Source organism: Misgurnus anguillicaudatus, chromosome 4 (assembly GCF_027580225.2).
Source record: "Misgurnus anguillicaudatus chromosome 4, ASM2758022v2, whole genome shotgun sequence".
Classification (NCBI taxonomy): Eukaryota; Metazoa; Chordata; class Actinopteri; order Cypriniformes; family Cobitidae; genus Misgurnus; species Misgurnus anguillicaudatus.
This window is the reverse complement of record NC_073340.2, coordinates 34,986,291-35,003,770: the sequence shown is the minus strand read 5'-3', so window position 1 is coordinate 35,003,770 and position 17,480 is coordinate 34,986,291. Positions and strand designations below refer to the sequence as shown.

At 36.7% G+C, this 17,480-nt stretch overlaps 1 protein-coding gene across 3 annotated transcripts in view; it reads left to right on the top strand.

Moving 5' to 3' along the window:
- Positions 1-14,700, top strand: part of fdxr (ferredoxin reductase) — a 56,680-nt gene extending 41,980 nt beyond the window's left edge. For all 3 annotated transcript variants that reach the window (XM_073867192.1, XM_073867193.1, XM_073867194.1), the window contains 4 exons: positions 721-890; positions 13,221-13,392; positions 13,547-13,720; positions 13,907-14,700. In XM_073867192.1, coding sequence (XP_073723293.1) covers positions 721-890; positions 13,221-13,392; positions 13,547-13,720; positions 13,907-14,037 — 647 coding nt within the window. In that variant the 3' untranslated portion in view covers positions 14,038-14,700. The remainder of the gene's footprint in view (positions 1-720; positions 891-13,220; positions 13,393-13,546; positions 13,721-13,906) is intronic.
- The last annotated feature ends 2,780 nt before the right edge of the window (positions 14,701-17,480 follow it).

Genomic DNA, 17,480 nt, shown 5'->3' with positions numbered 1-17,480 from the left:
TACAACGAATGCTAAAACACCTGTTAGAAAGCGTATTTTGCAGCAATTTTTGTGTGAGCATATCAGTGAACACCCCTGACCACTCAGTGAGTTTCACGTCTTTGTAAACGAAAGTTTAATGCATTTTAGGAAGGATTGTTTCAGTGCACCATTAAACCCATTGTAGAGGTGTGAGGTGAAACACAAACACCCAAAAATTCTCAGGGCAGCCACATATGTCGAAATTCAGTCAAAACTGTTCTATTTCACCATAAACAATCTGAAAACAGGGCTTTAAGTGTAAAATACCCAACTTGTCCTTTAAGTTTATACGTTTTATCATATTCATTATTATTATATTCTCTTTTTGTCAGGTTTTGAAGATACAACGTCATGGATTCTTTATTAAAATGTATTAAAAAGTTAAACATAGATTAAGCTACCCGTTTTGCGAATTTCATAGATTTGACAAGTGAATTAATGCTATTATAGAAGTTTTGGGTATGTTGAAAGAAGTTCATTTAAGCAGATTTCCATCACCTGAATTCCACCTTTTCTGTAGAATGACCCATAAACAAAAATGTACATTTGACTTTATCTAATGGTAACAAATGGAACCTTATTGCAAAATGTTGTCAGTATAGAACATTTTCAAAGACATTAATCAGTTTATCCATCAGTGTATATGACTGCAGAATATCCTTTATGTATCTGTGTAATGATGTGTTTTGCTAGATCTGCCCAGGCCGAGGAAAAGATTGACTGAGTTGCTGATAAAGGCGATGAATGAAAGAAATGATAAAGCGGAGAAGTCCTGGAGCTTCCGGTTCTGTCGCAGTCCTGTGGAGGTTCTTGCAGCGTCCGATGGGAAAAGAGCTGCAGGAATCCGATTGGCTGTTAATAAACTTGAGGTGAGGACATGTCGTTGCGCTGTGTGTGTGTACGCACCAGAAAAATTGTGTAAAATGTATTTACAATCTGAAAAGTTTTTGCAATATGTAGGGAATAATGTGCAGCAAGCTCTGCAAAATCATTGTTGGTGATCAGAAAAGGGGGCTTTTTAGCCCATAAAAGGCTTTTATTTTGTGATAACTACTGAGATCTTGGAACGGTCCAAGGAAGTAAACTAACCAGTGTTGCCAAGTCTCTCATCACTTGCTGGTGACGCAGATTGCTTACCTGCGGGTTAAATGTTAAAAGATATTCTTTATCAGATGTCAGTGAGTGTTAAGGTAATTTATTTGATTTATAAACGTAAAGTGTTCAGATTTGGGTTATAGGGTCATTGGGCTAGATTAATTAGCCTTTTGTTTTGCAAATCTGACAACCCTACCACAAAGGTCCGTGAACACTCGAGAGCAAGCTGACCGGGTGATTCTCACGAAATCCAGACTTAAAAGGTGTCCAGCATCAGATTTTTTAAAAAGCCCTTGAAGCCAAATTTTTGTTTTGCACACATAAGATTAAGGTCTGAACTATAACCATTATTTTTAGAGGATTTAAAACATATTTCCTATAGAATTATTTACATTTTTTAGATTATCATTATCAAAAATGATCATTACTGCAACATGATATTACATTAAATATATGCATTTACAAACTCATGTTTCGGTAATAAGAACTAAAAAGTTGTCTAGGTACAGTGACAAAATTTCATCTATTATCTGGAGAGAAAAAATAAGAACTGCTTACCTGGGAGCCATCTTGAGTGTCACAGTCAATTATGTCCCTGTTTTTTGAAATGTTAGTTCCTTGAGGGCTTAAACAATGATTGAAAATTGTTGCGGAGGATGAGAAAATTGGTCTTGGACACATTTATATTCCTTATTATTGTCTCTACATTTACCAATGATCACCAAATACCACATGTTTCTTTACTGTAAATGTTTATAGTATAACATGCACTGAAGCTTTTGATTTTTTATTTATAAATATTTCCATGTCAAAGAACCCAAATCCAGTCATGGACACATTGCGGTAATGAAAATGTTCCCCTTAAATGTGGAAAAACAACAAATTTGGTTTGTATGATGTCATTTGAAATCATGTGCAAAGTACTACATGATGAGATGTTTGTAACTGTATTCTGCTTATTTTTATATTCTTACTTTGCATTTACTTTTTTTTATAAAAATATTTCATGACACCTCATAAGTCTCATTTCGCAAGAATCACTCGACTGCGTGTCTGCAACCGTAGTTATACCCATGTAAGATCAAATGTTGGAGACACAAGCATTATAATTGTTAAACTATCATGATACACCAAGACAAAAATGTTTGACAACACAACATTAAACGTTACTATATTTAAAAAACCTGTAATATTAAGTTATTACCCATACAAAATCAACACATTCTCACCTGTGTAAGGTAACCCATTTCTTTTGGGAATATAAATATATTCGGGAATATAATTTTCATCAGGGTTACGAACCAGAAGCTGTGTGGTATCCTTGAAAACGTAGTGACGTCTGCAACTGGACCATTCCCAATGACGTATTTATGGACTATTCCTGTACGGATATGACAATAGCTTGGAATAGGAACTGTGTATTATGGTCGGACAGGAAAGATCTAATCTGAGTTAAATCATGTGAGAAGGAAGACAATAGGATCTTGTAGTTCATTGTGTCAAAGGATGTGGAGGCCAAGAACATTGTGAGAGATAAGCAGATAGTTGGTGTGATATAAACCTTTCTAGAGTCTTTTTGCTGGCTGATTAGTGAGTGTTGGGGTTTTTTAGGAGTGGGTTTTTCCAAGCCATTTTAAATGAGGTGCAGTCCCAGCTGCAGGTAAATTTACTGAGGAGGCACTTGAAATTTTTAAGGGGGCTTAACTTTACACCTTAAATCACAAAGATGACTTGTTCTTGGCAGACTTTTAATTGCAGTATTCAATCAAACACAACTTTCGTGGCGCCCCCAAAGAAAACAACTTTGCAATTTTAATTAAACAAAACATATTAAATTATACAAAGTAGTGCTGTTGGTAAGTAGCCTTGCTTTTCTAAGGTTTTCTTACACAGAATCCATTATAAATGGATGTATTTTATAATATGTCATAAAAGTGGGGCCCTCCGGCACCATCTCACACCCCTCCTGTGGGCCACGGAATTTTTTTTTATATATAAACATACAAATATATCAAATGAAAGAACAAACCCTCTCCTTTCAAACTAACAAAACAGGAAAAAAAACGTTTCATCCTATTTTTATTTGTTCTCTTTTTATAACCTCTTAAATATGGGTATTTTTTTTGAAAATCTACAAATTTTTTAGCATAAAGTTGAAATAATTGCATTTTTGTGTAGGAATTTTGTTAGAGATCAGATTCAGAACGATTATCAAAACATACACAGAGTTTAAAATTAGTAAATAACGTTTTGGCTTCAGATTTTTCATAAATTGGGTAAGAGTGCCATCTAGTGGATAATCGCAGTATTGCAGATTAACATAAAAACTTATCAGGAACACATTTTTTATGCAAATGTTTTCTTAATTGAAGAGAGAACTCGTCAATGGCAGGGAAAGAGTTCATTCATTCAAATCATACATTTGAATAATATCTTTCCTTTTTTTAGAAGATCTGTAATCTTCTTAATTTGGCATTGAATTTCGTCATTAACACGTAGTGTAGTTCAAAATTGAAGTTAAGCCGCCTTTCCACTGCATACGACAAACGACGGCCGATAAGCTGGAAGTCCTATGGAGAGTCGCAAAGGGGTTGCATGAGGTGCCGACCATCTGCGGATGCGTAAATATCAGATCCGTTTTGAGCGTTGGATCCATTTAAAAAATTTTAACTCGTGCGACTAAACCGCATGCGATATGCCAACCGGAAGTGATGTATTTCATTGTATTCCAATCACAAACTGTGTGTGAGGTGAAAATGATGAATCCTTTTGCTTTAACTTTATTAGTAACACTTGAATCCTTAAAAAACCCTTTTGATTACTGATAAGTAATACATAATTAATTTAATTTGTGTACGTTATTATTCTAATCTTGTCTTCATATGTTCTCTACAAAAAATATTGGCAATCTTTGTCATATATGCATAGCTGTTTATTGTTTCATTCATTTGTGTTCATTTATTTATTCCGCTAAACATATTAGAATGAAGCCTCTTGCGCTGGAATGAGCTTCTCTCCCATATGCGATTAAACTGAAACTTCATTACGACTGCCACTAGGGGGCGTACTCCGACTGTCATTTCCGTATGTCGTGTGCAGTGGAAAGGCGGCTTTACACAAACACCTATGAAGAAAATGTGCCCACTCATCGTATAATATAAAATATAATTTTATTACACAGATATTAAACATTGTTTATGTAACCATAAATCAAGGTTACAGTAGTTTTGCAGTTTACATTTATTTTTATTTTTTTAAAGATATATTTTTTGGCCATTTTGCCTTTATTTGACAGTGATTAATGAGAGGACAGGAAAGTACAGAGAGGAGAGAGGGGTGTGGGATCGTCAAATGACCACAAGCCAGAAATCAAACTCGGGTCACCGAAAGTGTAAAACCATCACATGTGGGAGCGCTGCCCACTACACCATCTGCTCCCATATATTTTTATTTTAATGATCATGCGTCATGACTCCCTGCTGAACTTAGCTATGTTACATGAGACGCCACACTATTGTAGGCCAGCATAACAGGCAGCCAAAAGAAATTATGCTGTCAACACAAATCCACATTTTTCCCTTCCTATCCTATCATCTATTTGTGTGGTTATTGCCAATTGTATACGCATATCCTTGTTGTGTATACAAGAAATAGAAATGAACCAAGCCTAAAGATTTTTTGTTTAATTTCAGTTTCACAAACACATTCATACTTTCAACAATGGGATTTGGAAAATAAGGTAAAATTTCCCGAACCCTAACAACCCTTTTCATTGCTATGCAAGGGAATGGATGGGTACACTGCAAAAAATGATTTTCAAGAAAAAAAATTCCTAAGAAAATAAGTTAAAAAAAATCACACTTAAGTGATTTTGTGCATAAAACAAGCAAAAAAATCTGCCAATGGGGTAAGCAAAAAAATCTTATTCTCAAACACTAAATTCAAGAAAAAATTCAAGAAAAATTAGCTTACCCTATTTGCAGAAAACAAGACAAAAATACTAAGAAAATGTTTTCTTGATAAAAATACTTTCTTACTTAGTATTGTTGTCTTGTTTTCAGTACAAATATCTAAAAATTCTTAATCAAGATATATTTTCATGATGAGCAAAATGACCTAAGAAAATAAGTCTAGTTTTTGGACAAAAATATCAAATTTTAATTGATTTTGTGCATAAAACAAGCAAAAAAAAATCTGCCAATGGGGTAAGCAAAAAAATCTTGAACATTTTTCTTAAACACCTAATTAAAAAAAAATCAAGAAAAATTTGCTTACCCAATTGGCAGATTTTTTTTGCTTGTTTTATGCACAAAATCACTTAAATTTGATATTTTGGGTCTAAAAACTAGACTTATTTTCTTGGGTCGTTTTGCTCATCAAGAAAAGCATCTTAATTTAAGATTTATTAGATATTTTTACTGAAAATTTTTTTTTCTTGAAAATCATTTTTGCAGTATCATTGTTTGTATGGCTCTCTTGCATCTGCAAGTGACTTGTTATACACACAGGTCACACACTTTGCATTCCTTACACCTTCTGAGTATTAAAGCACAAACATCAGTGTTTCCCTACACGCAAAGTTACAAAATAATGCACACGCAGCAGCCCACACATCCAGATGTGTGAGTTTGTGCACGCTGGCGGGCGGACATGTGTGCTAATGCGCATGGTAATTGTAGCTTTGTGTGTAGCTCTTCATTCTCCACCCATCCTTGGGGAGCTTTTCTTCTTGTTTCATTGGCGGGTGTCGTTTAAGTCAGTGTTTTCCCAACCAGGGGCTCCTCAGTAGATTTCTAAGGGGGCCTCAAGATGACTTAAAATTGTCAAAAATTGGACAAAACAAGCATTACAATAAGCCAAATCAAGATGTTTCTTATTTGGCCATTTTAGTAGTGAATATACGTACATCTAGTCATTCCAAGCTCTAGTTCATTTTATTTGGTAAAAATTAAGTGAGTGTGGGGCCTTCAAATATTGTGGGCAACTAGGGGGTCTTGAAGTGAAAAGGGTTGGGAACCACTGGTTTAAGTGAGGGGTTACAGATATACTGCCGCCTGCTTTACTAGAGGTGAATGTAGCAAACATCAAATACGGCTAGTGGATTTTTTATAGATAAACTAAAAATACTAGGGAAATACGGTAAATGATTTAAACAGGATTATGGCAGGAAAAATGGTAAAATACAGAAGAATCCCAGAAAATTGACAGGTATGCACTGTTAATAAGTTATCTTTTTTGTAAAGCTCCGTCATGAATACCAAAATAAACTGAGGGAGCACAAATCAGATCTGATGGGGCAATCCCCCCACCTCATAATGCTGGACCTGTGGGGACCTCTATGGGTTTCAAGAGGGTCTAGCAGGCTGCATACGTCATCAAGTCTGGTTTATTTAAGTTAACTGGGCATTACAATCACAAGTCATAAGCAGATTACAACATTTTACACTTAACTAGTCTATGCAGCCTAGAAATGCGACCTCCGGAGGCTGCAGCCTTCATTCTGGAAAAGGCTTAGACTTGCATTCTCAGACTTGTACTTGTCGACATCGCAACATCAATGAATTGTTGTCAATATTTACGATTTTGTTAAAGGTGACATAGAATGGTTGAACAGAGTATTTATTCTTGTTATGTGATGTGACATGTAGACAATTTTTTTTTGTTTGGGTCTGTAATGCCTTAGAAGCTTCCTAAAAACCTCTCTAAGAAAGCTCTATCAGGGTGGGGGATTTTAAACAAGTGGTTTTGCACCTATTTGGCTCCCCCTACTGGCTTAACTTGCAATCTCATTACTGATTGGCTGACTTTGCTGCCACTCAAAAAATGTAGCCAATTATTTTAAAGTGGAGGGGCAGTTAGATGCCTGTGATGTCATAAGCATCAGTTTTTCAGATTGGGCTGTTTTCTGGCTGACATTTCTAAAAGAGGAATTTCTATGAGACTGAGATGTTTGGCATATTTAGCACTTTTTGTATGTTTGTGAATGTGGGTAGACTACCATTATTCAACAAAGACAAGGTAAAAATTGTTTTTCATTCTCTGTCTCCTTTAACATTTTTAAATATCAGAAATTCAAATTATTCTTATACTGGTCTATTTAGTTGTTTGTGTGCTATTTAAAATGATTGTGGTATTGCACTATAACTTGTCAACCATGAAAGCATTTTGTCCGTGTTTTTGCAATGGAAGTGGAGGTAATGTTGCTGTTGATGTATGTATGTCAATGTGTTGAAGTTTACTTGAGTTACAATTGAATTTAGTGTCTCTAGCAAAAGACATGTCGTTCTTCTGTCGTGTTCACAGATGCACAAATCAATTTTATTACTTTCTGAATCCCCCGTGGCACAGCAGTGCACATCAGGTCACAATATGTTTTGCTGTAGTTAAAGGGACACTCCACTTAAAAAATAGGCTTATTTTCCAGCTCCCCTAGAGTTAAACATTTCAGTTTTACTGTTTTAGAATCCATTCAGCTGATTTCTGGGGTCTGGTGCTAGCACTTTTAGCATAGCTTAGCATAATTCATTGAATCTGATTAGACAATTAGCATCGCGCTAAAAAAATAACCAAAGAGTTTGGATATTTTTCCTGTTTGAAGCTTGACTCTTCTGTGGTTGCATCGTGTGCTGGGATCGACAGAAAATTAAAAGTTGTGATTTTCTAGGCAGATATGGCTAGGACTATACTCTCATTCTGGCGTAATAATCAAAGACTTTGCTGCCTTAACATGACTTCAGGCGGCGCAATGATATTACGCACTGCCCGAAAATAGTCCCCTTGGTAACTTTCAGTAGCAGCTGACTATTTTTGGGCATTGCGTAATATCATTGAGATTATACTTACTAGCCATATCTGCCTAGAAAATTTTAACTTTTAATTTTCCGTCAGTACACGATGTAACTACAGAAGAGTCAAGTTTTAAATAAAAATATCTAAACTCTCTGGTTATTTTTGAGCACGATGCTAATGGTCTAATCAGATTCAATGAACTGTGCTAAGCTATGTTAAAAATGCTAGCGCCAGACCGGGGATCAGCTAAATGGATTAAAAAATGGTAAAACTCAATTGTTCAACTCAGGGGAGCTGAAAAATAAGCCTATTTTCAAAAAAGTGGAGTGTCCCTTTAAATACAGCAAAACATATTGCGAAATGATGTGCACTGTTGTGCCACGGGGGTTTCAGTAAGTAATCAAATTGATTTGTGCATCTGTGAACAGGACAGAAGAATAATATGTATTTTGCTTATAGAGATACCAATGAAATACATCAATACATTAACATACATACATCAACAGCACTATCATCTCTATTTTCAAAAAAAGTGTAGTGTTCCTTTAAGACTGTGCCTCAAACTTATTGAAAAAAATGAAACCAAAGTAAAATTATGCATTAGGTTAAACTATCATTTTTATTGCTCTTAAGATCTAACAACTTCATTGTATCTTTGATAATTATTACAGCTTTGCCGTAAATGTTAAATGGTGTCTACAATATAAAATGTACTAATTCTGTGATGAACACAAGAAAAAAAATATTTTCATTACAAATGCATTTTTTTTGCTATGGTAAGTTAATGTAACAATTTCTTCATCTACTGGCAACGTGAACTTTGGCAGCCGCGAGTGGAACAAAAACCCAGAAAGCGCACGTGTCTGACAGGGCAAGTCCAACAGCTGGAGCCAGATCCTTCTCTTGGTTTTTCCCATAGTGATATATGTGTATGAGATCAGGCGGGAGTAAGTGAAAGGGTTGGCAGGACATCAGTAGGGTAGGACTTTAATTGATCTCATGCCAGGAATCTTCAACCTTTTTCCTGGAGAACTACCAGGTCTGCTCCAACACACCTACATATTTTAACCCATATGTAACCCTGAACAATTTATTATGAGTTTAATAAGGGATGGAGCTGAACTTTGCATTAAAGTTAATCTAAAGGTGCAAAATTGGAGACTTCTGCTTCATGGAAATAAAAGATTGGTATTGTTAATATTAGATTTGACTCAAAACGGATGTTACATAACAAAGCACTGATCTCTGATCAGATCTCTAAATCAAGATGAAGTCACTCCAATGTGGTGACTGTAAGATCCAATTTCCGTCGATGTGATATCAGATTGCCTCTTTAGTTTAACATTGGTATTGTTATAGCATGAGGCAATTTCTCTGAAGCGTCGTTAAATCCTAGAAAATGAAGCATATGGCAATAACAATTTAGGAGAAAGAAAACTGTAATGTTTATGGTAATGTGACAATGTGACTCAGTAACAATGACTGATTCAAACTGATACAGTGTCGCTTTATGTCATCTGGGTTTTGTATTTGGCCATGACGAATTAAACAGAAAGAAGTTTATTGTCTATTATTTTACATTTTTTTATCTGCTCATGTGGCTGACTTTGTTTCTTGTGAACTTTAGTCTTTCGTTTTCTAGACAGTGTGCGCTCATTTTTGAAACACTTAAATGTAAGATTGTATTGATGTGTGACATTTTAGTCACAAAGCTTTCAGTTGTATGTAGTATGCAGTGCACAAAACATTCTGCATGGCCAATTTTCTTTTTAAATAATAAAATATGACTATTAAAAAAAAAATTCAATTCTAGTTTTAAAACTTTTGCTTAATGTATAACTGGCCGTTCACATTATAATGATAAATATATTAGCATCCACAACACTGGACGATAACGATATCTTTATGCTAATTTGCTCACACAAGCTGTAAATCACTTGCCTTCAATGGCATTAAAGGTGGTGTGTGTACATTTTAGCGGCATCTAGTGGTGATATTGTCAATTGCAACCAACAGCTCACCCGCTATATTTCTAAACGCATATGGTAGCCACCACAGGACAAACGTGTTGTCGTCTGAGACAACGTAGGGACGAAACGCACTGTAGAGAAATTTGTCCGTTTAGGGCTACTGTAGTGTAGAAACATGACGGTGGCTTTCATGTAAGGTGACCCGCGGTGTATGGAGATAAAAACGTCTCATTCTAAGGTAATAAAAACAATACAGTTCATTATGTGAGGTCTTTATACTCCATTGATATTATAGTATGTATATCATATTACATTTCTCTCAAGGGATCCTCCTAAAAGTTACACAATGCACCTTTAACTAATATTGCAATAATTAAACATAATAAGAACGTTTGCAATTAGGGATGCTTCGATCAATGCCGATCTCCGCTAAAAATACGTGGCCGATCACTATTCGAAATCGGACAGCTGATCTTATTCACAGCTATTTCATGTACTACGGCTTTTGTTCAGTAAGTCCTTATCGATCTAAAATCAGTGTTAGTTTGAGTCGTTAATAACATGCATTTGAAAAAGCAACACTCGTCAAACATAATTATTAAAAATGAAAATACCTAAAAAGGTTTGAAGAACAGCAAAATAAATATATCCTTAAGACATTTCCTGGAGCTGCGTGTCATCATAGCTGCGTGTGTATTGATCTTCGTCTACAGCGCATTCTGAGTTTCTGCATGAGAGCGCCCCCTGGCTTTTGGATGTAGCGGCATTTCCCCGTAATTCATTGAGAAGCATAGCAAGCATTATCGGCCGATCAATCAGAGCATCCCTATTTGCAATTGTATACATGTCATTGATTGTGTAAATAACAATTATAAAACGATTTTCAAAACTATATTTTTATAGTTATCGTAAAGGGCCGTTCACATTATAACTATAACGTTAACTATAACGATAACTATATTAGCATCCACATCACTGGACGATAATGTTATCTTTATGGCGTACTCGCACAAATCACTTGCCTTCAATGCCATTAAAGGTGGTGTGTGTACTTTTTTAGCGGCATCTAGTGTTGAGATTTTGAATTGCAACCAACAGCTCACCCGTTATATTTCTAAATGCATATGGTAGCCACCACAGGACAAACGTGTTGTCGTCTGAGACAACATAGGGACGAAACGCACTGTAGAGAAATTTGTCCGTTTAGGGCTACTGTAGTGTAGAAACATGATGGTGACTTTCATGTAAGGTGACCCGCTGTGTATAGTGATAAAAACGTCTCATTCTAAGGTAATAAAAACAATACAGGTTATTATGTAAGGTCTTTATACACCATTGATATTATAGTATGTATATCATATTACATTTCTCTCAAGGGATCCTCCTAAAAGTTACACAATGCATCTTTAACTAATATTGCAATAATTAAACATAATAAGAACGTTTGCAATTAGGGATGCTTCGATCAATGCCGATCTCCACTAAAAATACGTGGCCGATCACTATTCGAAATCGGACAGCCGATCTTATTACAGCTATTTCATGTACTACGGCTTTTGTTCAGTAAGTCCTTATCGATCTAAAATCACTGTTAGTTTGAGTCGTTTATAACATGCATTTGAAAAAGCAACACTCGTCAAACATAATTATTAAACATATTCTTTATTATAATGAAAATACCTAAAAAGTTTTGAAGAACAGCAAAATAAATATATCCTTAAGACATTTCCTGGAGCTGCGTGTCATCATAGCTGCGTGTGTATTGTTCTTCATCTACAGCGCATTCTGAGTTTCTGCACGAGAGCGCCCCCTGGCTTTTGGATGTAGCGGCATTTCGCTGTAATTCATTGAGAAGCATAGCAAGCGTTATCGGCCGATCGATCAGAGCATCCCTATTTGCAATTGTATACATGTCATTGATTGTGTAAATAACAATCATAAAACGATTTTCAAAACTATATTTTTATAGTTATCGTAAAGTGCCGTTCACATTATAACTATAACGTTAACTATAACGATAACTATATTAGCATCCACATCACTGGACGATAATGTTATCTTTATGGGGTACTCGCGGAAATCACTTGCTTCAATGGCATTAAAGGTGGTGTGTGTACATTTTTAGCGGCATCTAGTGTTGAGATTGTGAATTGCAACCAACAGCTCACCCGCTATATTTCAAAACGCATATGGTAGCCACCACAGGACAAACATGTTGTTGTCCGAGACAACGTAGGGACAAAACGCGCTCTGTAAATAAGTTTGTCTAGTTAGGCCTACTGTAGAAACATGAGGACGGCTTTTTTAATGTAAGGTCACCCGCGGTGTATGAAGATAAAAACGCCTCATTCTAAGGTAATAAAAACAATACAGTTCATTATGTAAGGTCTTTATACATCACTGATAATATAGTTATGTAGATTATATTACAATTATGTCAAGAGATCATCTTAAAAGTTACACAATACACCTTTAAATAATATTGCAATAATTAAACGTAATAAAAACTTTTGCAATTGTGTACATGTAACTGATTGTGTAAATAACAATCATAAAATGATTTTTAAATCGTTTCAAAATAGAACGTTAACTATAACGCTAACTATATTAGCGTCCACAACACTGGATGATAACTTTATGCTAATTCGCTCACACACGCAGTACTCGTGCAAATCACTTGTCTTTAATGACATGAACTAATATTGCATATTTCCTGTAATAAAAACTTTTCCTATTGTTTACGCGTCACTGAATGCGTAAATATGCTGTTCTTGTTGCATTTACACAGCGGGTAACCAGCAGATGTCGCATAACTAAACGGTGAATCTAGTAGTTTGTGTAATCTTATATCTTACCTTTTGGCATAGTCGATGTAGTATAATAAAAAGCATTAGATATAGTCAATTCACAGCAACTGCATCAGCGCTGGATACCTAAGGTCATTTTATGCTTCTTCACAGTGTCATCTGTCATTTCAAATGCGCATGCACTTGAAGTTCAAATAGATTTGATTGTTGATCAGTATAAAAATCACTCAGAAAGTGATCCCAATGATATCGTTCATTGTATCTTTATCATTATATCTTTGGTGTGAGCTGCGCTATTCTCTTTCAATATTAAACGATTTTTAAAACTATATTTTTTATCGTTATTGTTACAATGTGAACAGCCCTTAACTTCAAGACCAAATATCTCATGAATAAAATGAAAATTCGAAATGAATCGTTTTTTATAGTTTCAAAACAGTAGGCCATCTGTTTCAGGATGATGTTTTCGTCTTTGTCTTTGTAATATATTCATGAAATAAATCTTGTGATATTTGGTATGCTTTGTATATTTTAATAGGGGTCAGGAGAAAGCGTGAGAGCGGTGCCCACGGATAAACTGGAGGATGTTTACTGTGGTTTAATCATCAGCAGTATTGGATATAAAAGCATTCCTATCGATCCTGCCGTGCCCTTTGACCACCGAAGGGCTGTCGTGCCCAATGACACGGGAAGAGTGCAGGACGTGTCAGGTAAGAGAGTTTGTCCCACACACACCTATTATAACAAAGTAACTCGATTAAACTCATTCAGTTCACAAAAGTCCCGTTCCTATTGTTGTCCTTTAAAACACACCGTCATTATTTATCTGTGAAAGCGTCTGTGTGTCATTGTGTTGTCTGACAGGTCTGTATTGCAGCGGCTGGGTTAAACGTGGACCTACCGGTGTGATTGCCACCACCATGAATGATAGTTTTGATACGGCACGTGTTTTACTACAGGACATGGATACAGGCAAGCTAGACCTGTCAATCAAAAAACCGGGCGCACAGGCCGTAGCTGCTCTTCTACAAACACGAGGTCACGCTAGCACAAACACACCCACATAGTATTTGTTTTCACACACATATTTCTCTGCTCTTGCAACACTTTGTGGTAATCATTGTGTGGGATGGCATTCTGCCTTACAAACTACAATCTGTAGTAAACATGTCATGGAAAGTTTTCCCAGTGCTCAGTGAGATATTAAACTGTGCTTCCTAACAGGTGTGAGAACAGTTTCGTTTACCCAATGGGAAAAGATCAACGCAGAGGAAGAGAGGAGAGGAAAGCCCCACGGAAAACCCAGGGAGAAACTTCTGGACGTAGAGGACATGTTGAAAATCGCCTGGTCCTGAGATTAACTGGGCAGGGATACAGGGAAGATTGTCTGATGGCCATGTGAATGTTTGTGGATCTCATTACAGACAACGAGTCTGGAAGGGATTGCACTTCCAGACTCAGTGACTACATTACAATCCGGTCAAAACACCAATGAGACTTTTTCAACAAAGTTCCCCCATAAGACATTTCCTGTGTAAAACACAGATGAATATGTGGAAGTCATTTAAATGTTGTTTGTCACAGAAGATTATAAGGTTATAATTACAAATGATGTCTTTTTGACATTTAAATATATATAGTAGATATAGTAACAGTTGACGTGGATGTATTTGATGTGCCTTTTCATCTTTTATGAAGCTTGAAAACCTTTGTTCGCCTGTGTGCTTTTATTTTATAAAGTGACCATTGTGTGTGATTTAAAAAATAATATATTGTTTTAAAATGAATGTGCATATGAATGCATCTGTAAAAATCTTTTAAAGTATGAAGTAACAGGAGATGTCCGGCCGATGTTGTCAGGAGAGGAGAGGAATTATGATTATAATCGCTGCTGTTTATTGTAAGCACTACTGATTCAAATCTTACAGGTTAAACCAGTCAAAGATACGAAAATATGCATGTCATTCCTGTTGTCTTAGCTTTTTGAAATTTTTCATAATAAACAAATGTGAATAATTGCTTAAAAGAAAAGATTAATGCTTTTATTTGAAAAACTGAATTTTTTTTCCACCAAGGAAATATACTATGTAACGCTGAACCACAAAATCACTCGAAAGCGGTGCTTTTCAAAAAAGCGAGCAGCTGGCAGGTTTTTTTTGCAGTGAGCATCGAGAGTTAAAAAATGTTAAATTTTGGGTGAAATGCTCTTCAATGTCATGTCTCACTCAGCCGTCCAATCACAATGGAGGAGGGGGGGACAAATATCACAACTATCAACCGGCGCATCGTTTAACGACTGATAAACAAAGCGCTCAGATAAAAAAAGCTGGCAAGTGCCTACATGTACATATGGACATAGTGTCCGTGACGTCACCCATAGGTTTGTGAAGAGCTTATTTGAAGCCAATAGTTGGCGGGGCCTGCCGTCGCCATCATGGAATTGCGTCATCGTGCATCACTCGCGGATAACCGTAAATGGGTAAAGAGGAGGGCGTGGGTGAAGCAGAGGTGGCTGTTTGCTCAAACCACGCCCCCCTAGCTCGACCCTAGTGACAGCAGTGGCGGTTTACCCATAACTCACTGCTAATATGACAGTTAACAGCAAAGGAGCGCTCACACTTCAATATTTGATTGACAGGACAGCTGCCTCAGTGGTTGCCTAGCAATATAAAAAGTTGCGCTGCAGTGCTCTTTTTTTATGAGGCTGTTTACACTTGGCATTAACATGTGTTTTCGTCGATCGGATCACAAGTGGACGACGTTAATGCCAGGTGTAAACGGTGTTCAAAACGTTTTGAGCTCGTCCACTTTCGACCACTTTCAACCACATCCAGAGGTGGTCGAAACCACTTTCGATCGGATCGCTTTGGAGTTGCGGAATGCACATGTGGTTGAATGCGTTCAAACAGCCACACGCGCCCGCCTTCTCTCCGCCCATTTATCTAATCTGAGGTATTAAACACAAGTTTTACGTCTTTTTTGAATTCTGGCGTGAACATTCGGTGAACAGCGCTATTTTAAGCCTTTCATTGATAAAACTAAGCGGCTGATCTCCGTAGTTTTGTTTTGAAAGCGTGTGAAAGTTGCGCGATCCTTTTTCATCAATTGCGCTGAAAATTCAAAGAAAGCTCTTACATACACATGTACAAAACACTGTGCAGCATGTTTACTTGCTAAACAAGCAATGCACTCCGACATTATATTAGTTTGCGTCCATATAAACTCATAATTACTCCCGCTCGGGTTTGAATGACAGCAGAGAGACTCGCCCACCATCTAACAGACCACCCCCTCATAGTATTCAGCACAGAAGCGGTCGAAAGTGGACAAAAGAGACAGATTTAAATACCAGGTGTAAACGTAATGTGTCTCTCTCGTCCACTTGTGATCCGATCGATGAAAACACATCATAATACCAAGTGTAAACAGCCCCTATGTGACCAAAAAGGGCAGTGTGTCGCGCCTTGCATTTCCACGCGTTTAAAACGTGTTTGGTGTGATTTGCCCCTTAATCACTTCCGTGTTAGTTTCTCAGAGAGATCGGAAGGTTGTCTCTCGGTGTCCACGCCTTCTTTAAAACTGCAGTCCATAACTCTGGCCTCTCTATCGCCATCTCTTTTGAAATATAAAATTGCAGTTATTTGCAAAGTAATGTTCTGTGCATGCATTGTGCTTTGACACGTTAAACTCTGTGCGGATGAATCTGATGTCTCAGAGCGTCATGCCTGAAATGGGATGAGAAGTTGCCCATCAATGTGAACTCCTCCCATCTGTCATCTGATAGCTCTTTCGCGAGGACTTATGGGTTGGTAAAGTGTGTGAAGCCTGCATCAATGGTGCAAAGGGGGCGCTAATGAGCACACTTCGGAGGGTAAAATTAACAGATTGGACAACCTACGGACTCATGGACTAAGCAGGCAAGTGCAATTTAAAGGCGGAGTGCACGATTAAAAAAAAAACGCTTTGGAAAAGAGAGTCGGGCTAACTACCAAAACACACTGGTAGCCATTCAGCGCTAAGGGGCATGTCTACTAAACGATATCGTTGCCTGGGTTGTGTATGTGTGGGGCGGGTCTATCAAAAAAAGGTCCAGATTCTATTGGGGTAGGGGGTGTTTGTTTAGATGATTTTAAATGTTAACATTGGCTTTCAGAGATCATGCACCCCACCTTTAAAGGGACAGTAAGTAGGGTTTTAAGTGTTTTATTAATCAAAATCAATGTCTTTATTCATAAATATGTCCTCGTTGGTGTCAAATGACCTCTGCCAGTGATTTGACTTTTCTTTGTACATTAAGTTTGTTCGAAGAATTGACAGGCCGATGACGTTAAAGTACTCTTGGTGCCGCGTGAAGTCGAACAAGCCTGTAGTATGGGTCAAAATTCGCGTTTTTCTATTTTCCAAAAATCATTATGATATAAGGTAAAGATTATGTTTCATGAAGGTATTTTGTCAATCTCCTAACATAAAACTTTTTGTGAGTGGATGCAATTGTAAGGACTAAAGCTTCCACTTTAAAGCGATTCTCTCAATATCTAGATTTTTTTCTGCACCCTTAGATTCCAGGTTTTCCAAATATTGTCCTATCCTTACAACCATACACCAATGGAAAGCACATTTATTCAGCTTTCAAATAATGTGATGCAGGGTCACATACTGTATTTGAAGTTTTTTGTTTTTATACTGCACTACTCATTTTTTATGTGGTTAAATAAAGGGAATAAATAATAAATAAACTTAATTTTCATTCACTGTATCCTGCTGTTTCTTGCCAAGTATTTTTCCACAGCACTTTTAT